Source organism: Ornithorhynchus anatinus, chromosome 5 (assembly GCF_004115215.2).
Source record: "Ornithorhynchus anatinus isolate Pmale09 chromosome 5, mOrnAna1.pri.v4, whole genome shotgun sequence".
NCBI lineage: Eukaryota > Metazoa > Chordata > Mammalia > Monotremata > Ornithorhynchidae > Ornithorhynchus > Ornithorhynchus anatinus.
In genome coordinates this window covers 30,673,330-30,697,622 of record NC_041732.1, presented here as the reverse complement: position 1 = coordinate 30,697,622, position 24,293 = coordinate 30,673,330, and the positions used below count along the sequence as shown (strand labels likewise).

The 24,293-nt window shown below is 41.5% G+C and overlaps 1 protein-coding gene across 1 annotated transcript in view; it reads right to left on the bottom strand.

Moving 5' to 3' along the window:
* LRRK1 (leucine rich repeat kinase 1) overlaps window positions 1-24,293 on the bottom strand; it is a 145,817-nt gene that overhangs the window by 95,596 nt on the left and 25,928 nt on the right. Inside the window, 3 exon segments of the mRNA XM_029065466.2 lie at window positions 550-729; window positions 6,882-7,053; window positions 12,879-13,042. Coding sequence (XP_028921299.1) covers window positions 550-729; window positions 6,882-7,053; window positions 12,879-13,042 — 516 coding nt within the window.

Below are 24,293 nucleotides of genomic sequence, written 5' to 3'. Positions count from 1 at the left end.
GTGAAGGAAAACAATGCGAAAAATAGGAACCCCCCCCAAAAAATGCTTATGCTCTTTGGCTCCACTTCTCTGAATATTACTTCCTCTGAAGCAAAAGTTCTTATTAGCAACAGGATTTAAGAGTAACCTTCTGGGGACCTAAATCCATATTTTTCTAATTCAATATACACTGGTCACTATACTCACCAAAATCTAGACAGAGGAGAGTGATGAAGAGAATGAGAGAATGAGAAAGAGTGTGAGAGAGTGAGCTAGAGAAAGAGTGAGAGATGGAGAGCAAGAGAGGAAGAGAGGGAGAGAGAGCAGGAGAGGGAGAGAGGGAGAGGGAGCAAGACAGAAAGTGAATGAGAGAGCAAAAGAGCAAGACATCAAGTTGAATGAAACCAGGGAGGCCAGAATGTTATGAGTGGCTGCATCTGGAGGAAGTACTGAAACACTGGGAGCTTGTAACCACACAGATTTACACTTCACTAATGGTCACAGCTGCTGTTCAACATTTTCAAAAAAAATTGTAAGGTCCAGTAAACACCATTAAGTATGACTACATACCTGCCTTGATAGCTGCATAAAGTGGTAATCTTAAAATGACAGGAAATTCATTCTTCCTCACAGCACAGGTCTCTGGGTCAGCACTGTAGGAAAGTACAAGCAGTCTGACTATATCTAGATGTCCCTGCTGGCAGGCTATGGCTAGCATCCAATTCAGCAATCTCTGGTAGCTGCAGGGGTCTGTCCAAACAATCCAGAAAACCACACAGAACAGTTCATTTGATGTTCCCCAGGTCATTTCCACAACACATAAGTAGATTATTAACAAAAACAGAGCATTAGTTGTCTTAAGACGAAAGGCACAGCAATATCTTCGTGTCGTTCACTGCCTCAATGATTCAGTCATATTTAAGGAGGAAGACCACAAAATGTCACCTATGAGCAGGGGGAAAGGACAGGTGGTATTTTCCTAATCTGGAATGGACTCGAGGAGGGTGTGGAGACTAACTGTTGCTACATTATAAAAATGTTATATTGTTTTCTCCCAAGTGCTTTGTCCAGTGCTTTACACAGAGTAAGCGCTCAATACTTGAGACAATGAATGAATGTATGACTGCCTTTTTCAAGGAATCAATACAATAAGCCCTCAACAAATTCCATTAATTGATTGGCCCACCCCTCCTCTCTACCACCCAACCCATTAGCCAACCCATCTCTTCCCCTGCCCTGTCTAGGAAACCATACTGACTTGAGAAGCTGCATAACCTAGTGGAAAGAGCACCGACCTGGGAGTCAGAAGGACCTGGGTTCTAATCCCACCTCCGCCATTAGTCTGCTGTGTGACCTTGGGCAAGTCACATCACTTCTCCATGCCCCAGTTACTTCATCTGTAAAATGGGGATTAAGTCTGTGAGCCCCATGTAGGACAGGGACTGTGTCCAACTGAATTTGTTGGTATCTACCCCAGTGCTTAGTACAGTCCCTAGCACAGAGTAAGCATTTAATGAATACCACAATTATTATCATTATTATTATTATTATTATTGTTCTCCACTGTCCACAGGTTGCATTTAGAATTACATGACATGGATGACAATTTATTTCTCAGCATTCTTGTCTGTCCGTCTCCCCCGATTAGACTGTAAGCCCGTCAAAGGGAAGGGACTGTCTCTGTTACCGATTTGTACATTCCAAGCGCTTAGTACAGTGTTCTGCACATAGTAAGCGCTCAATAATTACTATTGAATGAATGAATGCAAGATTACTAGCAATAATGTTTGCAACTTTCCCACCACATACTCCTCACCTATTTGGATAGCATAAATGGAGAATTTTAAATCTAGGCTCTCAGACGATTAAGAATTCAATAACAAGATGAGACACCTAATATTCCCAAACTATCTTTCAGATGTTTCAGGCTCATTCAAATCTGGAAAAACAAAACCATTTTTTCCAATGCTCTGGAAACCCCTACTCTTAGGAAAGAGGCTGAATTTTAAACCTGTTTCCTTAAATGACAGTGATATTTTATAAATTGTAAAATAGAGTTGAAGAGTCTAAGGATCAAACCCAAGAGTGAATTGGGAGACTTGCAACAAATCTTCAACAGTCAATCTCTGGGTTGCAATGAGCTCGTTGTGGGAAGGGAATGTGTCTCTATTGTTCTACTGTACTCTCCCTACTGCTTAGTACAGTGTTCTGCCCACAGCAAGTGCTCAACAATATGACTGAATGAATTAAAAGAAAAGAAGCATATGTGCTGATCCTCTCTTTCAGCCTCGTTTTTATCCAATAATGTAGCACTTGTTAACTGGTATCATATCACAACTGACGGTAAGCTCCTTGAGAGCAGGGACTGTATTTACTTATTCTTTTGTACTCTTTCAAGTTTTGCACAAAGCAAGCACTCAAATATCATTGATTGGTCGACTGAACCCAATTCCCCTTGAGTTTGGGTAGCGGGTCCTTGGACGTCCCTCCCTGAATGGCCTCTGGGCGTCTACCGGGAATGGCCAAGCCTCAAACTCAAGAGCTGCAAACCAGAAACATAATGTGGCCAAGAGCCGTAGATAAAAAAACAAAAACAAAAACTATTTTAACTGGAATGGCGAGAGGGCAGCATTGTTCCAGTAACAAGGTCAACCATCCACCTTATACCCCCTTTATTTTACCTTTGTAATTCATGAGCCTGTGTGGCGTTGGCAGGGGTTGGGGACACCAACAAGTTTTCAAACTTTGAAGGTAGATAGTACTCCAGAAAGAATCGTTAAGGCGTAAACTAGAAGGCCAGAAAGTATTTAAATCCTGAACTTATACTAAGTGAGGCTCTAATTTTTTTTACTCAAACAATAAAGGCCCAGCTTCCTTTTATTTAAAAAGTCCTTCTCTGTTATTCACAGGACTGTCGGGGATTCATAGAGAAGCACCCTGAAACTCTACTAAAAAGGATATCCAAAACTACACTGAAAACAAAATTAATACTGAGAAAAGGGAAGACTGGCTAGGTCTGCAGACGTGGTCAGAAGCATCCCGCTGCCTCAAGGTGAGTCTCTGCCCCTTCCCCAGACCAGACAGAATGTGAGGGGGGTGCTGCCTCATCTAGTCCCCCGCCTACCCACCCTTCCTCATTTGCACAAACCCCTGGCTTGGGAGATGGACAAGCAGATGGATTCAGGTCTGGCCTCTGCATCCACCCACAAAGAAGCAGAGCCTGGCCTTTTAAGAGGCAGCAGAACCTCCATCCAGCAGGGCGAGGTGCACTGTGGAGAAGTCAGAAGGAGACTACTGGCTCCCAGTCTGGCCCTCTATCTTCCCCTTCCCCTCTCTCCCTCATCTACTTCCAGGGCAGCCCGTGCAGGGCTGAAGACCGTGGGATTCTGGTTATTGATCTGGCCTGTGGAGTGGTGGCTGCTGCTGCTATAAGAGCAGCTTGATCCGCTCGCATTCAGGATGAGCCAGAGTCACGGGGCTGTAGCTGGGCCATGGGGAGGAGCTGACAGGGCTAGAACCGGCCAAATTCTTCCTGCCTTTCCACTACGGACCCCCAGAGCGAGTCTGCCCTGCATTCATTCATTCATATCTATTGAGCGCTTACTGTGCATGGAGCACCATACTAAGCACTTGGGAGAGTACAATATTGCAATAAACAGACACATTCTCTGCCCACAATGAGCTTATAGTATAGACGGGGAGACAGACATTAATATAAATGACAGCTATGTACATAAGTGTTATGGGGCTGGGGTGAGAAGGATGCATCATAAAGGGAGCAAGTCAGAGTGACGCAGAAGGGAGTGGGAGAAGAGGAAAGGAGGGCTTAATCAGTGAAGGTCTCGTCGGAGGAGATGAGCCTTCACTAAGCCTTTGAAGGGAGGTGAGAGAATCTGTCAAATATGAGGGAGAACATTCCAGGCCAGAGGCAGGATGTGGGCAAGAGGTCAGGAACCTTTCCACCCTACCTGCCCTGACCTTCAGCCACAACACCTGGACACACTTCTGTTTCTCACCATGAAATAATATGCTGAGAGCCACTCGGGAGTAAGGAATAGCAACTTGTTAGCCACAATTTGGCCATCTCTGGTATGTGTGATTCACAGTTTTGGTGCCCAGTCCTCTCTTTCCCACCTCAGTCCTTATCTACCTATATTCGAGTCCCTGGAGGCACTGAGGCAGACAATGGGCGGGAAGGATACAGACAGAAAGGAGGAGTGATACTCTTACACAATCAGGTGGACAGGTTAACCTTAAGGTTCCTAGGGCAGGATTAAGTCAACTGGACGGTTTGTTTTATCTAAATAATAATAATAACAAAAGTTAAGTTTTAAGTGCTTACCATGTGCCAAGCATTAAATGCTGAAGGAGATACAGCATATGTGGATCAGACACAGTCTCATCCCATACGGAGATATAGTCTAAGGAGGAGGGAGTACAGGTATTTAATCCCCACTTTAACTTCTCTAAACCACAGGGAAGTCAAGCGACTTGCTCAAGATCACAGAGCAGGAAAATGGCAAGAACAGAATTAGAACCTAGATCCTCTGACTCCCAGAAACATGCTCTTTCCACTAGCCCACATTGCTACATACTAGCCCACTGAGTGTTTCTTAAGCTTTGAGGGTTAGGCTTGCTCTGTGAAGACCACAAATTTTTTTTTTTAATGAAAAAGTCAGCCTGAGAATGGTCTAAATTCCTGCTCTACTGCTGATTTGTCAAGTCTGCACTGGAACATTATTCCATTATTCCACCTCTTTGAGCATTCATTTCCATTTATAAAATGGGAATGGAATCATTTGCCTACTTTCTATGATAAAGTTATTCTGGACATTAATTGTTCAATCAGATGAATAATTATAGACTTACTTTTAAGAGAAAAGGCACTATATAATCTAACTAGTTATGTTTGTAGTCAGTTAAAATGTCTTGGTGAAAGATGATTTTCAAACATAAGACACAGCTGCATTATTTGATGTTTTGTTGGGCTTAGGACCAAGAAGCTGTGTTTAGTCTGGAGTATACTTCCTCCAGCCCAGTGCCCAGTGTGGGCAGATTTAGTATGGGACAACCCCAGATAGTTAAAGTAGACTGTAGAAGTCCCCCCAAACTTTGATATGAGTTTTTGAGATCTTCCTTCTAAGAGCAGAAACTGTGATAGGAACCAAACTCTCTGGTAAAATGCCAGTCCACACCTCTTACAATTTTCTCCTCAAATTAGCAGTTGCTGCCCACTTTATTTAATAATAATAATAATGTTGGTATTTGTTAAGCGCTTACTATGTGCCGAGCACTGTTCTAAGCGCTGGGGTAGACATAGGGGAATCAGGTTGTCCCCATTTTACAGATGAGGGAACTGGGGCACAGAGAAGTTAAGTGACTTGCCCACAGTCACACAGCCGACAAGTGGCAGAGCTGGGATTCGAACTCATGAGCCCTGACTCCAAAGCCCGTGCTCTTTCCACTGAGCCACGCTTTTATTTCACGATAAAATAATATTCAGCAACTTAAGTCAACAGAGATGGTGTGGGTTGAAGGGCCATAATATCTTCATGTTCGAATTGGCATAAAGACATTTTTCTGGGTCCAATCTCAATAGAAATCACCTCACTCGCTGTTCTCTTAGCAACCTCATCAAAACACCATTTCATTTTTCAAAGCCTCAAATAAGGGCTGTAAATCCATGGTAACTAAAGAATTCCAAAACCTGACCAAAGCCAAACCTTTTCTCTTTCCATAGGAAATTTACCAGAAAGCTGGATACAGCCCCCAGGGATAAGCATGGAAGATTTGAAAAGGAACCTAACGTTTCCAATTGGTGAATGACTAGGAATTGCTAACCAATCAGGTTATAGTTAACTTTACTATGGCTTGGCTTTAGAGATGACAGCAGAGAATGGTTTACGGTCACGTTGCCAGAGTAACATATAATAAGTCCCCCAAGGCTGTAATCCATCTATTTTGCTACATCTTCCCTCTTCCCACTCTTCAGTCAGTCTCCACTTGTTGCCATGAGTGGGAGGGACTGGGGGTAGCAAGTCAGAAGAGCAGCACAATTGAACATTTCCTGACTTAACAACTGGCCCATGCAACACACATTCAGGATTCTAATGGCGTGTTTCTTACAGAACCAAGTTGAGGATTCCTCATCTCTGTAATGCTCAACTGCCTAAGAAGGTGCCTTTCTGCAATAAGTGATAATACGATTGCAGGAGGCATTTTCGCACCACAGTGAAGGCAGGGTTGAATGGTCACGCAACTTTAAAGCCATAGAATAGGATAGGAAACTACACAGAAAGCAACTACACAACTGCCTAGATCTGCAGGACTAGTGGGATCTGGCAGGGAATGTGTCCACCAACTCAGTTTTATCGAACTCTTCCAAGCATTTAGTGCAGTGCGTTCCACCTAGTAAGGGCTCAGTGAATGGCACCGATTATTTGATTTGGCCATGAGAGAAAGTCACTTCATGTTACGGAGTAATTAACTGTTATTAGGGCAGCTGCAGACAAATAGTAATTGTAGACTTTGTCACTGAGGAAACAGTACTGTTTTTCCAGTAGTAACTACATTTCAACAACACAAAACAAAGTGTGTCTTTGGCCAACGTGTTATTGAATTATGTCTTGATGTTATCAATTTAAAAAGTGAATGAGAGAGTTGTAAGTTACTGATTTCCTCTAGCACAGATTACTGTAAACAAAAATTTCGATGTGCTTATTTGGATTGCTACAGATATTGCCTCAGTTTTCTGGTTATTTGACCAACTTGAGTAGCCTATATAAAAAAAACCTTAAGAAACCTTGCTGTCTCTTCTTTCTGTTCCCTTATCTCCCACAAATCTGCCTACTGATAGGATAAAAACACACCAAGAGTTAAGTAGCTCATTTTATTGAACTTACCCAGTAAAGAATCTAACAATTCCTTCACAATATCGGTGTGCCCAAAATAAGCAGCCACCACAGCTGGGTTGTCATCATTAGGCTCTGTTGGCAATTCCACAAGTTTTTCTTTGAGTAAATATTTCACCACTTCTAGGTCCCCGTAAGCTGCAGTGACGCTCAGGAGTTGACACTGGTGGATAAAAAAAGACATCAAGATAAGCTTTCTTCTCAAAATCCTGTTGAGAGGGAGCCTAAACTGGGCAATAACTGAGGCAGAGAAAGCACATAAATTGTTTGTTATGGCTTAGTTTACCTACAAGCCCTTTGAGCTCCTGGAGGACATGCAGAAACAACAGGAAGAAAGATACAAAGAATTCTGTTTCAAAAAAACTGCCCCAAAAGCAGATTTGAAGAGATGGACAAAGAAACAGTCAGGTAAAAACACCAAGAGAGTAAGAGGCACAAAAAACACTCTGAATGCTAATTAAATCATGTATTGGTTTTTTTAGCCTTATTTAAAATCTATACCTTTCACTTATTCTGAATAAGTCCACAGGCTGAAAAAGCAAAATTTTATAACAACTGTTTTAGTGATCCTCTGCTGTCACCCTCAGTGGCATTCTTCATTTTCCTTCCAGAGCTCCCTGAATAAACACTTGTTATTCCTCCCATCCATAATAACTTACTGCTTTCCTCCAGTCTTTATTGAAATCCTTTGACTGCTAAAGGAATAAATGAAGAGCCTGAATCTAGAAGGAAAGGGTGCCAGAGGGGCACCTGTAAAGCATTCTAAAGAGCAAAAGCGTTAGGGGCCTCAAAACCTATCTTTCCCCTTCCAGGTGAGGTGCCTCTGCATACCTTTACTGAAAGGAATTGTAAGATTCCCCAGAAGTCTAAACACTTAGGTAGATCAGAGAATACATCAACAGGTAAGTAATTCAATTAACTAACAATTGAGAACATAGCAATGAGATATGTGTTGTTCCTACCACTGAGAGACTAAGCAACTCACTTTTGCATATACAACAATTCCTGCAGGTCATGAAGTAGATCACATTTTCCTGAGTCATGAAGACAGTAAGATAATTTTAAGAGAACCACAAAAAAGCAAATAGTAAATGTCCAGCAAAAAAAACAACAATGGTATTTATTGAGTGTTTATTATGTGCACAGTACTGAAACAAGCACTTGGAAAAATACCATACAATCAACTTGGTAGATGCCAACCCAGTCAACAAAGAACTGGTAGTCTACAGGAGGAATTTACAGTCTGCAGGAAGTAATCATTATTTAACCCATCTAATTTTATTCTTCAGCAGGAGTTTTCAGCCCACTTTACCAATTGGCTTATCTCTACTGATCAAAGAGAAGAAATAAGAACTCCCCTTTGGTGTTCTATGTGAAGAGAGAATTCCCCTCGACTTGGGTTAACATTCAAAGTAAATTTTGGGATGGGAAAGAAAAGAATCCTGATGGCAAAAGTACCACAGATCCAAATTAGGGAATGATAATCCCTGCCCATAACCTTGGCACTATCCTCAATTCATCTCTCTCATTCAACCCACATATTTAATGTATCAAGAAATCCTGTCAGTTCAGCTTCCACAATATTGCTAAAATCCACCCTTTCCTCTCCATCCAACTGCTACCAAGTTAATCCAAACACCTAACCTATCCTGCCTTGATGACTGAATCAGCCTCCTGTCTCTCCTCCCTCCAGTACATACTTCACTCTGCTGCCTGGATTACTTTTCTACAAAGCTGTTCAGTCCATGTTTCCCCACTCCTTAAGAATCTCCAGAGGTTGCCCATCAACCTCTGCATCAAATAGAAATTCATTACCATTGGCTTTAAAGCACTCATTCAGTGCTACAACCCAGCCCACACACTTTGCTCCTCTAATGCCAACCTACTCAATGTTGATCTTGTCTGTGTTGCCGCCGTCCTCTTGATCTATGTCTTGCCTCTGGTCTGGAATACTCTCATATCTGATAGACAATTACTCTCTCCACTTTCAAAGACTTACTAAAGGCACCTCTCCTCCAAGAGGGCTTCCCTGACTAAGCCTTCATTTCCTTTTGTTCCGCTCCCTTCTGCATCACCCTTACACTTGGATTTGATCCGTTGATTCACCCCTCCCTCAGCCCAACAGCACTTTCTTACATACCTGTAATTTATTTATATAAATGTCTGCCTCCCCCTCGAGACTGTACACTCATTGTGGGCAGGGAAGATGTCTAACAACTCTGTTGTATTGTTACATTGTACTCTCCTAAGTGCTTAGAACAGGGCTCTGCACACAGTAAGCTCTCAATAAATACAATTGAGGGAGAATAGGCATTGAATCTCCATTTTAAAGATGAGGAAACTGAGGTACAGAGAAGTGAAGTGACTTGCCCAAGGTCACTCAGCAGTCAAGTGGAGGAGTCTGAGATTAGAACCAGGTCCTCTGATTCCCAGGCCTGTGCTATTTCCATTAGGTGAAGCTGCTTCTCATTCTCCATTTATGCAATCTATGTAGCAATTTATAGAAACTAATTTGTAGAACGCTCTGCACTAGCAATTTGTAGAAACTAGATGCTAGTTTCCATTTTGGGCCCCTAAAATATCCTTAATTCCTAGCCCTAAGAATCTGAAAGAATGACATTTGGACTGGTGTGAGAGCTAGAAGGAGGGAAGTTTTTTCTCTCTCTATTCAGCTCATAGAAGTGCACTTCAGTCCTTAGACATCTGTTTGCTAATAGCATACTTTGGTCTCAATTCTAGAGCAAGAGCAGTTTATAAACAGAGAGAGATGGAATACTAAAACCTGAACTGGATGCCCTTCTTTCTGACAGCCCTACAACTCCCAACTCTACTCACTGCTAAACTTCAGGGACACAAATCCTGAGTTAGTCTCTCTTTCTAAAACTACTACAGAGTATAAAGATCCCCATCCAAACCGATTCCTGCATACATATAACTTTATTGCATGTGATTAACGCTTCATCCAAATAAATATAATTTTTAGTGCCACCAAAGAGGAATGGGGGTTATGTTTAAAATTAAGCAACTTTCGTCTGAACTTTGTAGTCATGATCTTTCAGGGAAGAGGATAGGATACAGATACTTATTTAGGATGTGGCTACATCATTCAGTCTCTTTGGGCTGGGTCAGCCTCTTTTGCTTAGATTCCTACAGCTATTCCTGGTTCTTTTGTCTTACAGTTGAGATAGGAAGAAATGAATCAGAGTACTGAATCTTTTGAAAGACAGAGACTCTGGTTGCCATCCTGATAGCCAAGTGTGCAATAAACAGTATTAGCAAGGCAAAAAATATAAGATAAAACACAAATTTATTTTGAATTTTGTTTTTTGAAAATGAAAGCAGTGAAGAAATGTGACCATTTTCTTGAGATGTTGTTGTATATCTAAAAAAGTCAAAAAATACTTTTCCATTCTCACTAATATAGCACCCAATGGTTCCATCATTTATAACCCAAATTCTGATTCAATCATTTAGATGGTGTAACAAAAAACCCAATCAATCATACTTATTGACAGAGGCTCTGTGTGTAGAGCACTGTACTAAGCACTTGGGAGAGTACAATATAACAGAGATGGTAGACATGTTCCCCATACAAAATAAGCTTACAGTTTGGGGGAGGGGATTAAGTGTTTCAACTCCAAAATTTAACAGTCATTTAACTGACTGATGGTCATTTAATTAACTGACATTTTAGTCTCTGAAAGCTTGACTGCTGATTGACCCTCCTGGCAGGACCACTGCCCTTCTTCAGGTCTACTGAACAATGCAGCCCAAACTCTTTGTTTCATCTAACCACATATCTTGTTTGGTTCATGCTCTCTCAGATAGAAAGTGGAATTTCAAGCAAATGGCCACAGCGATTACTTATATTTTTAAACTGTGGACAATCTCTTTCATGGTAACAAAACTGAAACACTACTCTGTAAACTCAAAGCTAGTAGAAAAACATCCATGAATCACAGTGGCCCACAAGATTAACTCAAATTAGCATTAGCTCCAATATTAGAATTAGAAATCTAACTAAAATGACCCTTTTTTATTCAACCCACAATCTCCTCTCTTCACAAAATTTATAACATTTTACTTACACTATCTCTTCACCACTGATCTTCTCACCAAAGCCAATGGCCTCTACTCTATCTTAATCCTCCCAGACCTCTCAGCTGCCTATAACGCTGTGGATCACCCCCTTCCAGAAACATTATCTAACCTTATCTTCACTGTTGCTGTCTTCTCCTGGTTCTCCTCCTATCCCTTCTCAGTCTCTTTTGATGGCTTCTCTTCTGTCTCTTACCCATTAACTGTGGGAGTTCCCCAAGACTTAGTTCTGGATCCCCCTTCTATTCTCCATCTTCATCCAATCCCTTGGAGAACTCATTTGCTCTCCAGCTTCAACTACCATCTCTTCATGGTTAATTCCCAAATCTCTCTATCCAGTCCTGACCTCTCTCCTTTGCAGTCTGACATTTGCTCCTGCCTTCAGGACATCTCTAATTGGATGTCCTACCGAAACCTCAATCTTAATGTGTCCAAAACAGAACTCCTTTTCTTCCCAACAGACTCTGTCCTCCTGTGACTTTATCACTGTTGACAACACCATTATCCTCCTCATCTCACGTGCTCTCAACCTTGATATTATCCTCGATTCATCTCTTTCTGACGCAAGTTCAGTCTGCTGCTAAAACCTGTCAGTTCCACTTTCACATCATCTCTAGAATTTACCCCTTCTTCTCCATCCAAATTGCCACCACACTGATCTAAGCTCTCATTATATCCCATCTTGATTACTACCTCAGTCTGCTCGTGGTCTTTCTTACTTCCTGTCTCTCCCCACTCAAGGTCATACTTCACTCTGCTGTCTGGAGCATTTTTTTAAAGAAAAAATGTTCAGTCCACATCTCCCCTCTCCTCAAAAACCTCCCATGGCTGCCCATCTACTCCACATCAAACAGAAACTTCTCACCATCTGCTTTAAGGCAATTAGTCAACTAGCTCACGCTTACCTTGCTGATACTAAAACAAAACCCATACACTTCACTCCTTTAATGCCTTCGTACTATTAGTATCCTGATCTTATCTATCTTGCTGCTGACCCCTTTTCTTCATCCTTCCTCTAGTCTGGAGCTCCCTTCCTCTATATCTGTCAGATCAACACTCTTCCCACCTTCCAAACACTCTTAAAATCACATCTCCTCCAAAAGGCCTCATTTTTTCCATTCACCTTGCCCTCTACATTGCCTATGTATGTGACTCTTTACTTCTTAAGAACTTGATATTCACCCTACCCATCAGTATTTCAATATATACCCCTTTAGTCTCCTATTACCTCTTCAGTAATTTACTTTAATATCTATCTCCCCTTCTAGACTATGAGCTCCTTCTAGGTAGGAAACAGGCCTATCAACTCTATTGTATTTTTCTCTCCCAAGCACCTAGTTCAGTGGTTGGCACATGGTCAATTGTTATTTTTATAACTGCACTTAAGCACATACTCTATGTCAAGCACTGTTCTAAGTGCTGGGGTAGATACAAGTTAATCAGACTGGGCAGAGTCCCTGTCACACATGGGGATCACAGGCTAAATAGAAGGGTAAAAGGCAGGGAATCCCTGTTTTACAGTTGAGGAAACTGAGGCACGGAGAAGTTAAGTGACTTGCCCAACATTACACAGCAATCGATTAGCAGAGTCACCAATTAGAACTCAGGTCCTCTCACTTGGAGTCCCTTACTCTTTCCAAAAGCACTCTTTTCTAGGTGCTAAATAAACGTCATTGATGACTGATCTCTTCTCTCTACCACATGAGCTGATTTGCAGCTTACCACAAGCTCTGTTTCTTCAGCAGTATTGGGAAGACTGAGTTGCTTTGAAATCCTGACATGCAAGATTAACCAAGATAGCATAATTATAGCCAAGGTTGGAATTTTCATGTTGACTATAAATTAAAAATTGACTGCCCAAAGCTTCGGTATATTTAGCATTCACCCTACCTTTTCCAGTTGTAATACGCTCTCTTCACATGCTATTTTAATCAGCTCTTGGGCTTTACTGGTTTCTCCACTTTTGTATGCCGCCTGAATGTTTTCTATCACAGGGGACTGACTTAGTGAGACATTCTCCAGTGTGGACTGTTTGGTGCCCATGTCCCCGGAACCTGCATTTAAAAAAAAAAAGACACAGAAATGTTCATTACTAGTACAGAAACTGCATTTTTTAATCAAAGAAAACAAAATGCCAATATCTCTTTTATATAATTTTTGATGCATTAAAGAGATGGCACTCTCTTAAAATGCTGGCTGCCATGAAGCTACGGCTGATCAAACACATTACTTTTCAGCAGGGATTTGAAACTGCAAAGGATAATGACTTCCTTAATCTCCACTAGAGGTGATTTCCAAAGGAAGGGAGGAGCCTGGAGCTGAAAGAACCAACATTTCTGCTGAGGAAGTCCTGATGAGGTCCCATTCAGGGAAGGCATTTGGCAGCTTGGCACTGGCTCCAAGTTAATATACACACTAGATTGCCATCTGGAGTGGTTCTGAGGAACTGTGTGATACCAACCCAAGCTCAAGGTAGTAGTACATTGTGATGAGAAACAATATGGCCTAATGGATAGTACACAGGCCTGCGAGTCAGAAGGATCTGGGTTCTAATCCCGGCTCTGCCCACTGTCTCTTGTGTAACCTTGGGCAAGTCATTCCACTTCTCTGGGCCTCAGTTTCCTCATCTGTAAAATGAGGATTGAGACTGTGAGCCCCAAGTGGGACAGGGACTGTGTCCAATCTGGTTTTCTTGTATTCACCCTAGTTCTTAGTACAGTGCCTCACACAAAGTAAGCGCTTAACAATTACCACCATTGTTATTATTATCTGGCCCTGACTTTTTTTTTCATTTCACCCAGAGGGAGTCAGGGAGGAGGAAGAGAGCTGCTTTACCCGTTAGGGGCTAGTCTTCTTTTTCCCGTCGGATTGAACCCTGAAAGTTTGGATTCATTTGATTGATTGAATGAATCGATGGATCCTGGCTGGGGAGGCTGATGGACAGAAGGACATGGACTGGCTTTCGAAGTCTTTCCAGAGATAGGACAGAAGAGACACTGCTTTACTTTGCCAATTGCTATTTTCCCAAGCACTTAGTACAGTGCTCTGCACACAGTAAGCACTCAATAAATATCATGGATTGATTGATTGAGTATACTCTGCCCTTCCCCTCATTCATCTGTCTTTCTTGCTCTAGTTTGAGCACCTCCTCTGGGCCAGGAACAGTGATGAATCAATGTTCTTATATTTCCTCCCTAGTGCTGAGGGTGGTCATTGATCTAGTTTTCAGCTGTTCTGTCCCCTTCTTGGTACTGTTTCTTTTTTAATGGTATTTGTTATGTGCTTACTCTGTGCCAAGCACTGTACTAAGGACAGGGGTAGATGTAATAATAACATTGGCATTTGTTAAGCACTTACTATGTGCAGAGCACTGTTCTAAGGGCTGGGGTAGATACAGGGTAATCAGGTTGTCCCTCGTGAGGCTCCCAGTTCATCCCCATTTTCCATATGAGGTAACTGAGGCACAGAGAAGTGAAGTGACTTGCCCATGGTCACACAGCTGACAAGTGGCAGAGCTGGCAGAGTGGCAGAGCTGATAAGCTAATCAGGTTGGACACAATGCACATCCATAGGGACTCAGAGTCTTAACCCCCATTTTAAAGATGGAGGTAATTGAGGCACAGAGAAGCTAAGTGATTTGCCCAAGGTCACACAGCAGACAAGTGGCAGAGCCAAGATCAGAACCCAGATCCTCCGATTCCCAGGACCGTGGTCCTTCCACTAAGCCATGCTGTTTCTCTACTGATACAGTATGGAATGCCTTTACGCCCAATTTTTTGGCAATAAGTGTCCATATTCCTGCCACTGAACTCTGCAGCTTCAAACCAATACAAATTGTGCAGGTACCCTGTATGGAGCACTGAACTAGAGTTTGGGAGACTGTGGCACCTGTGATAACAAGAAAGGATCTGGGAATGGAACACAAAGGCTCTGGAGCAAGTATGTGGGGATCAATGTAGACCCCCTTCCCCACCATGGGGAAATGCTAACTTGGGACAGGTTAAGATGGGCTTTTGCAAAATGTTACGTATGATATCATTCATTAACACGGTGTGATGTTAATCTCCTCGTCCCCTATTCCTGGGTGAGCTCAATTGCCACCTAACCGTCCTATAAGTCCCCTTCGACAAAGGACATGGACAAGCACAACATCACATGGGTTACATGGGGCATGCAGTGTAACCTGAAGTCACTACATATGCCAACCTACCAAAACCTAGAGTATTTCTCTAGGGGGTCAGTCCCCTGACCACTTCATCTGCTCCAGAGTCTTTGTCCCTTCCTGCTCTGTACGAATACAAGGAGGGCACCTTAGCTGCAGCAGAGGGATGCTGGAGGCAAAATAAATAATAATAATAATGATATTTGTTAAGTGCTTATTATGTGCCAGGCATTGTTCTAAGTCCTGGGGTAGATACAAGATAATTGGGTTGGACACAGTCCCTGTCCCATATGGGGCTCATAATTTTAATCTGCATTTTACAGATGAGGGAACTGAGGCACAGAGAAGTGAAGCAACTTGCCCAAGGTCACACAACAGAGAAGTGCTGGAGCTGGTATTAGGACCCATGACCTTCTGACTCTCAGATCCATGCTCTATCCACTAGGCCATAAAGGCAGTCAGAGCTGGATCCACTCTGATCACAGGATAGGGGACCTTCAACTTTTGAAGAAACCGTTTATGTTCATGTTTCCTGACTCCTCGAGAACATCCAGTGGTTGTCCATCCAACTCTGCAACAAACAGAGACGTACCTTGATCTTGTCTACCTTGCCAGTGATCCCTCACTCATATTTAGCCCCTGGCATGGAAATCCCACCCCCTTAATATCCATCACTCTTCCCATCTCCAAAGCCTTATTAAAATCACATCTCCAAGAGGCCTTCTCCGATTAATCCCTAATGTCTCCCTACTCCCTCGCCCTTCTGTGTCACCCTTGCACTTGGATTTGTACCCTTTGAGCACTAGATATTCACTCCATCTTCATTCCCACAGCCCTTATGTACATATCCGTAATTTATTTTAATGTGTGTTTCCCTCTTTAGATTGTAAACTCCTGTGCGCAAGGAACATGCCTACTATCTCTGTTATACTGTAATCTCCCAAGTATCTATTACAGAGTTCTTTATGCAGTAAGTGCTCAAAAAAAAATTCAATAGGTGAACTGAAAACTGGATTGTCTGGTACTGAATCAGATAACAATAAGAACAAAAACAATAATAATGGTATTTGTTAAGCGCTACTATGTGCCAAGCACTGTATTAAGCACTAGGGTAGATTCAAGATAATTGGGTCCCACATGGGACTCACATTCTAAATAGGAGGAAGAACAGGCAAGAAATTCCCATTTTAAAGATGAAGGAACTGAGGCACAGACAAGTTAAATGACTTACCCAAGATGGCACATAACACAATGGCAGAGGTGGGATTAGAACCCAGGTCCTCTGATTCCCTGGCCTCTGTTCTTTCCGCTAGACCATGTCACCCTGAGTACAGTGTTCTCTGTGCATTCTAAGAACCTGTCATTTACAATCTCACCTATTCCTATGAGGAGTCGTTACTTCTCCTAGCACCAAAGTAGGCAAAGGAGATCCTAAGCAAGGAAGTGGTGTCGCTAAACAAGTCTACTTGGAAGTATGGGAGGAGGGGATACTAACATTCTGGAGGATGCCATGCTTTTCTTCTTTTTCTGATCCGGAAAGAACCGATGAGGAGGGCCTCACTCAGAACATTAGAAAATTAATACGGTAAAAGCTTTGTTACGGGAATATGCTGCCCACTGAAAAATCAGCCTGCACAGCAGAGGGAAGGGGGTGTTGGAAAATTGCCCAGAGTGCTTAGGTAAGTTCCTTTGGAAGCCCTAGGAAGATCCACCAGGGCCAGAGGGCTATAGACTGATCTTGGGTTAAACCAAGAGTTGAAGATGTTTGCTTATTAGATTAGTAAAGAGTTTATGCAAATACTCCAGGGAGCCACTGGGGTCATGGGAAGGGGCCATGAATCACTGAAACTCCTTCCTATCCAGGGATCAATAAACTAAATTTGTCCAATATGGGGGATCCTCAGAGATTCTGGGTTTCTAAAATAATAATATTAGTATTTGTTAAGCACTTACTATTTGTCAAGCACTGTTCTAAGTGCTGGGGTAGATGCAAGCTAATCGGATTGGACACAGTCCCCTGTCTCACATGGAGCTCACAGGCTTAATCCTCATTTCGCAGATGAGGTAACTGAGGCACAGAGAAGTGAAGTGACTTGTCCAGGTCACACAGCAGACAAGTGGCAGAGCTGGGATTAGAACCCACATCTTTCTGACTTCCAGGCCTATGCTCTAACCACTAGACCATGCTGCTTCCCCCCTACCAGAGCTTCCCATGTAGTAAGGTGCTGGATAAAGCTTTTATAGGGGAAGGAACAAGCTTAGCCAACTTTACTTCCATCACTCAATGCATGAAAATGTTAGCATTTGAAGTCCCAGACTCTAAATCCATCATTTGACAGGAATGTACTCCAAAATAAAAATAAAAAACTGAATACTTATGTGAGAATGAAAACTCAAATAACTACTTAGGTAAATCACACAAGCGTGGCCCAGTGGAAAGAGCACAGGCCTGGGAGTCAGCAGGACTGAGTTCTAACCCCAGGCTGCCAATTGCTTACTGTGTACCTGTTCTCCCTCCTACTTAGATTGCGAGCCCCATGTGGAACAGGGTCTGTGTCAAACCTAATTAGCTTGTACCTACCTCAATGATTAGAAATACTTGACATAGGGTCTGTGTCAAACCTAATTAACTTGTACCTACCCCAATGATTAGAAATATTTGACATACAGTAAGCTCTAAACAAATACCATAAAAGGATGGCCTGGGTTCTAATCCTGCTCTGCCACTTGTCTACTGTGTGATCTTGGGCAAGTCATTTAATTTCTCTGTATCTCAGTCACCTCATATGTAAAACTTTGAGTTTTGACCATCTGTAAAACTTTGATGAAGACTTTGAGCCCTTATGTGGGACACGGACTGTGTCCAACACGATTATCTTGTATCAACCCCAGTGCTTAGTATAGTAACTGGCACATACTAAATGCTTAACACATACCATAAACAACAAAACAAGAGAAACAACACATTACAACATTACAGAACTCTTTACTACCAGCAGATAGCTTTTGGGAAGATGCTCTCTCCCACTGCAGCAGAAAATATCAAATTCTATCCATATCAACAACAGTTACTAGGTACCAACTATAGGCAAGTGCCCCGTTCTGGGCATTTGGTAACATGAGGTAGAGGTAAACATTATGGAGGGATGCCTTCCATAGAGTCCCCTAGGGCTTTCTGGGGTTGGGTGGGGAGAAAGGGATGGGTGGGGGGGAGAGAGAGAGAGAGGGAAAGAGAGAGAGGGGGAGAGGGGGAGAGAAAGAGAGGGGGAGAGAAAGAGAGGGGGAGAGAAAGAGAGGGGGAGAGAAAGAGAGGGGGAGAGAAATGGAGGGGGAGAGAAACGGAAGGGGAGAGAAACAGAAGGGGAGAGAAAGGGGCAGAGAGAAAAAGAGGGGGGAAGAGAGAGAGGGGTGGGGGGAGAGAAAGAGGGGAAGAGAGAGAGGGAGAGAGAGAAAGAGTGTGGCTCTGTGTTGGGTGGGGGGGAGGGGGTGGGTGGGTGGCTCAGAATTCACAGCAGTGAGTGGAGCCAGATGTTAGCAGGGCCAAAGGGATCTTACCACCCCCTACCCAGTTCCAGGGTGCCCACCTCCCTGAGCTTGATTTTAATGCACAGAGCATCAAAAGGATTCCTCTTTTGTTGCCAGGCACTTGGGAGTACAGCTCTGAGGGCAGATGGACAACCTTCTAGACCAGCCCAGCAAAAGCACTGAGAATCCTAGAAGAAGAAGGCAGAAGGGAGAATTAACCCCTCTGTACCACTGACATAGCTCACACTCTCAAGATCTTGTGGGGAGAAAAGGCGGGGAGGAGGACAAAAAAAACACCAAGATGTTCATTACGTCTTTTACAACTGTCACGTCTAAAACATTGAGATTAATTGGTACACTTCAAAAAATTTTAGACAAAAGACCACTCCATGGCAGTACCAAGTAGTTTTTTCAGAGGTAAACTATAATGTTGGCAATCTGAAACATAACTAAGTTTAGATTAATCCAAGTACTGGAAGAGAACGTATTTGAATCATGCACTTTAAATTACCAACACAAAGATGAAGATTTCTCATTAATTATTTACTCCTTCTCAAAATACTGAGACATTTGAGATGCCTCAAGAGATTCAAGCCATTAGCAAGTGCAGGTTTCAATAATCTCTTCCAGCCCCTCTCTGGCAGTTCCGGGTTTGAGATGGGCAAACAGCCAGAATGAAGAAAAATGCATTTGTGAAGAGTGGGGAGTTAATATGATCATATTTATTGTTACAGATATGAAAGGAACACTGGGTATCTAAATGCAGTTTTAAAATGTGATGATTTAAAGGCAAATCATCATTTTACTTCCTATCCTGAATTTGTACGAGGGACAGTTATACCTTTAAAATCTGATAACAGTCATAGATTTAACTATTTTCATCTTTCACATTACATTTGTAAAATCAGACAAAAGTCTAAAAAATAATCTGACAAAGTGTGGTTTAAAAGCAATGACAGAGTGTGATGCTTTGGAAAACTGCTCAGTTTTAATATTCTTTTGTTAAATCACCTTAGTTACATTTCCTTTCATTCTTCAGCCTTTCCTGGGTATTCCTAATTATGATTCATAATGTAAATAGATACACTGGTACCTCCAAGATGCTAGCTAAGAACCCAAACAAATGTCATGAGCTGTCCCAGTGAACATTTCACATTTGAAATAAATCAAAAATAATTCAAGTGTTTTAAACCAGAGGCTCCAGCATGGTTGATAAAACATGCTTAATTTTGGAATTTGGCAATCCTATTTGCTTAGGTATCAGAGTAAAAGGAAATCTGCTCATGATATTTATAATAATTGAATATTTAACCATTTATTGAAAGCTTACTCTATGCAAAGCAAAATACTGTACTAGGCACTTAATAGTTTTTCAGGTTTTCTTTGAATCTTCCATTTTGTTTTAAGAATCCTCTCAGAATTCTTCAAAACCTAGAAACCTCTATTTCATTTTTCAGATATCTTTCACCACTAGAAGAGAACATTTCTCCTGGGGAAACATATTACCATAAAAAACAGAAACTACTCATGGAATTCACAAGATTTAAAAAAAATTCATCTCAGTTATTTTTAAATTCTTAAACAAATTATCTAAAATTATCCAGCCCAGTGGAAGCAATAGATTTTATTAAGTCGAGTTAATACCAAATTCATAAGAAGTAGCATATGATATTCTGCTTAAATTCTCAGTTACTGAGAATTTAAATAGACAAAGGGAAAGGAGAATTACTTCACTAGTAAGAATTTTTTTAGTCAAAAATCACTATTTTCAGAAAATTGATTAGAAGGGAAACTTTGGAGTTTAAATCCTTAGAGGCAATAATAAAGCCCAGAGGTTGATGAAATGCACTTAGTGAAAAAAGTTGAGGAACTCTGTAAATGGCTGACATTCCAAGGTTCTGTAGACATCAGTGTCTTTTACATGTTTTTTTTTTTTAAATCCTTCCCATTGTACACTACCTGCAACGTTCCAGTACTGCCCTGTTTATCTGAATCTCAGTCTCTGAAATTCTTTCATAATGATCCTTAATTTACCATACAGTTGATGCTCAAGAAATGTTAACACCAGCACTATTTGCATGCACAAGCAACATTCTCGATTTTCCTGTTATTCAAGTTGCTGTATTAAAATAGTTTACATGTCCTTGAAACATCATGTACATGTTGTGTTAGCAATTCTTTGAGTTTTAAAAGGCATAATTCCTCTTGTCCGTCATCCCTGGCTTATTAAAATTATCCCTTCCCTTTCATTCCTTCTTGTTCTATTAGACTTTTCCTTTGGGGCACACAAAATAAGAAATATGGAGTCCTAACATCCCTCTCGTTTTAGTCATGGTATTTATTCTTAAATGTATGCACTGGAAACAAAATTAAAATAAACCATTTCTAGATGTTAGATATTTTTAAAGTGAATTTTGCTATGTTTGCTTACTACAAATAATGCAGAAATTTTTAACAATAAAGATAGGCAGGAGATATAATGTAAAGGACATTTTTGATTTTAATTCCATAAACTGGAATTTATTAAACAACCATACAAAGTTCAAAGATTCTTTTCTCCAAAAGGAAAAATTTGTATTGGAACACAATATATTATTTTAAAATTCCAGACCGGTTAAGACTTTTTAAGCATACCATCACATAACCTTAAATTTCATAGTCACTTTAAATTGTAAAAAAATAAAAGTATAGCCATTTTTGTTTTGGTAAAGAACAAATGCCAATAATCTTTAGGAGACTACTAACCTGATCATAATTCTTAAAAGTTCCGTAGTTCCAAAGACCTGAGCAATGAGTCTGATATTTTAACATCTTCCATAAAGTCCCAATTCATTGAAGAGTGATTCGGTGTGTCATGAATCTGCTTTTGCTGTTGCATTGTGAGATCCTCTTACCACTCCTGTTGCCACTGATTCTAAACGACCATTACCGCAGACCCTGAGTTTAGCATCCTTTAGCTAGTAGGATGTATCTCTCCGAGGTGACTTCATAATAGGAGGCGCACAGTAATTTCCAACGCCTTGTCTCATTATAGTGAAACCCAACCCGTAATTTCTTCAGAGAAGACTCAAAGATTGGGTGGGTGTTGGGAAGGAGAATGAGGGTAGGGAGAGCATAAAATCCGTTCCAGGGTGACCTCAGAAAATAATTCCTCAACAGCACCAGATGGCTATGATTCTGATCTATTGGATTAACCACTAGCCATTTTGACAGCATCACAGGATCACAGAATAAATGGAAAAACAGCATTCAATATGGGTCGGTCTCAAAATTGGTAGTAATGCATCAACAGCTAGATTTTTTTTTTACTAAACAGAAGTTTCAACAAGCATTTATGATGCTTTAATTAGCTTCTTGTTTCTTGCCAGCTTCCCTCCACCCATAACTAGTTTTTGTTTGGGAAGTTTTTTAAACAACATGTTTAAAAATGCCCTCAGCTTAATGCTTTCAGAACTCAGTGACTGTGCGGCATAAGCTATGGAAAAAATAATTTGCTAAAATGAGATGTTTGCGTGGGAGACCACCTTATGAATACAAATTTTTAAAGGCACAGATATTTCTCTGAACATCTTTTTGAAATAAGAAGGAAGAGGTCAAAGGCAAAAAAAAAAGTCTTCTGGAGTCGCCAGGTGAAAAGTGACTGCACTGGGCAAGGATGACCCAGTAAAGGACAGTGGTTACAATCTCCCACCTACGCACATATGAGATTTTTCCCTTATAAAGATATGGGGTCTTAGCTGATTTAGGACCTAATCCAGAACACTCTACTAAGCACTCAGGAGAGTATAATTTACAGCTGGTAAACATGATCCCTGCCCACAGGAGCTTACAATCTAGCAGGGGAGATAGACAACTAAAATACTTCTAAGATAGGAGGAAGAAGGAAAAGAGCATATGACAATGAATTTGTGCTTACATAATAAGGTAAGGTAAGTACATAAAATGCTCTGGGAAACTGACTACACTAGTGTGTAGGTGGTACAGAAATACTGATGTGGCAGTGGGGCATATAACTTGGGGAGATTAGAAATTTGTTGGGGAAGGTTTCTTGTAGGAGATGTGATTTCAGAGGGGGCTTGAAGAGGAAGAGAGCTGTGGACTGCCAGATGTTTTGGTTGGTAAAGTGGATGGGAAATGAGCTGAAGTTGAAATTAACAATGAATATGTGTGTATCTGTGCCTTCACCGTCATTCTCTCCTGCAGTGTGATCAATCAGAAAAGCATTAAAAAATGCATTGACAGCCTACATAATGCACTCACTACAATTCTGCACTAAATGTACTCATAATGGTGCAAAAGAACAAAGTACTCAATTTAAACCCAGGACATTTCAGACACTAAGAATTGGATTCACAGCATATTAACTTGGACAGTCCAAAGAGAGATTTAGGAAGTATGCCCGAACAGGCAAAATTCACCATAACTAAGAGAACAAGACTTTGTTTGCTCCTCATTCTTCCTCTTTGGGGACTTCTGCACTGTAGCAAACTTACATCCTGATCAGCAACTAGGAGTTCTTTTGAAGAGTTGGGAAAAAGCTAGAGAGCCCTGAGGAGAAGTGGAGTTCACATTAGGTGAACAGCATCTGCCTACTCAGAGACTTTATTAAGAGATTTTAACCTAACATTTGGGATCTTTCCAATTCAAAAATCAACTGAAACCTGCTTCAGGTGTGAGAAGCATCAGGGGAAAATGCTGTTGAAATGGAGTTGAAAGTGGAATAGCACAAAACACACACACATCTAGAAGAAAACACCAAGAAACCTTAAGTTTTGCCTTTTTAAAAAGCTAAATCAGTAGCAAAGAATGTGTGTCCTGGTTTGGTGGGGTCAAATGACCTGAGAATTTAGATTTTCATTCTGCTAATGCTGGTGATAGCACCTTCCAGGGACTTCCCATTCGGGAAGGCTTTCTGCTTCCTTTATCTATAAAATGATAATACTATCAGTCTAGCAGTGGTCTTGGTAGTAAATTAGCCAGCCACAAGTTTGGAGCTAGACAGAAAGCTTGCATCCAACTTCAGAGGCCTGAATTTGCAGGTTAACTGGCCTTGGACAAACTAGCATGTTGAGGAGGGGTTGGGGAACAAGGCGAGAGAGCAGCGAGAGGCTTAGAGAGCAGGACCGATAACAACAACAACAATAATAACTGTGGCATTTAAGTGCTTGTTCTGTGCCAGGCACTGATCTAAGTGCTGGGGTAGGTATGAGCAAATCAGGTTGGACACAGTCCCTGTCCCACATGGGGCTCACAATCCCCATTTTACAGTTGAAGTAACTGAGGCACAGTGAAGTTAAATGGCTTGCCCAAGGTCACACAGCACCTAAGTGGCAGAGATGGTATTAAAACCTAGGTCCTTCTGATGCCCAGTCCCGCACTCAATGCACTAAGCCATGCTGCTTTCCACTTCAGCAATTCTGCTCCTTGGTATGTCCCTCTCCCTGCTGGGTCGGATGTGGGAAACTGGCTCTGATAATATTTTTTTTAATGGTTATTTGTTAAGCGCTTACTATCCAGCACTGCCCCAGGTGCCATAAGGGAAGAATGTAGCTTAAGAAACAGAACTACTGCAATGGAACTTAGCTGTGCTCTTTAAATCCTCTTACAGTCCAGTGGCA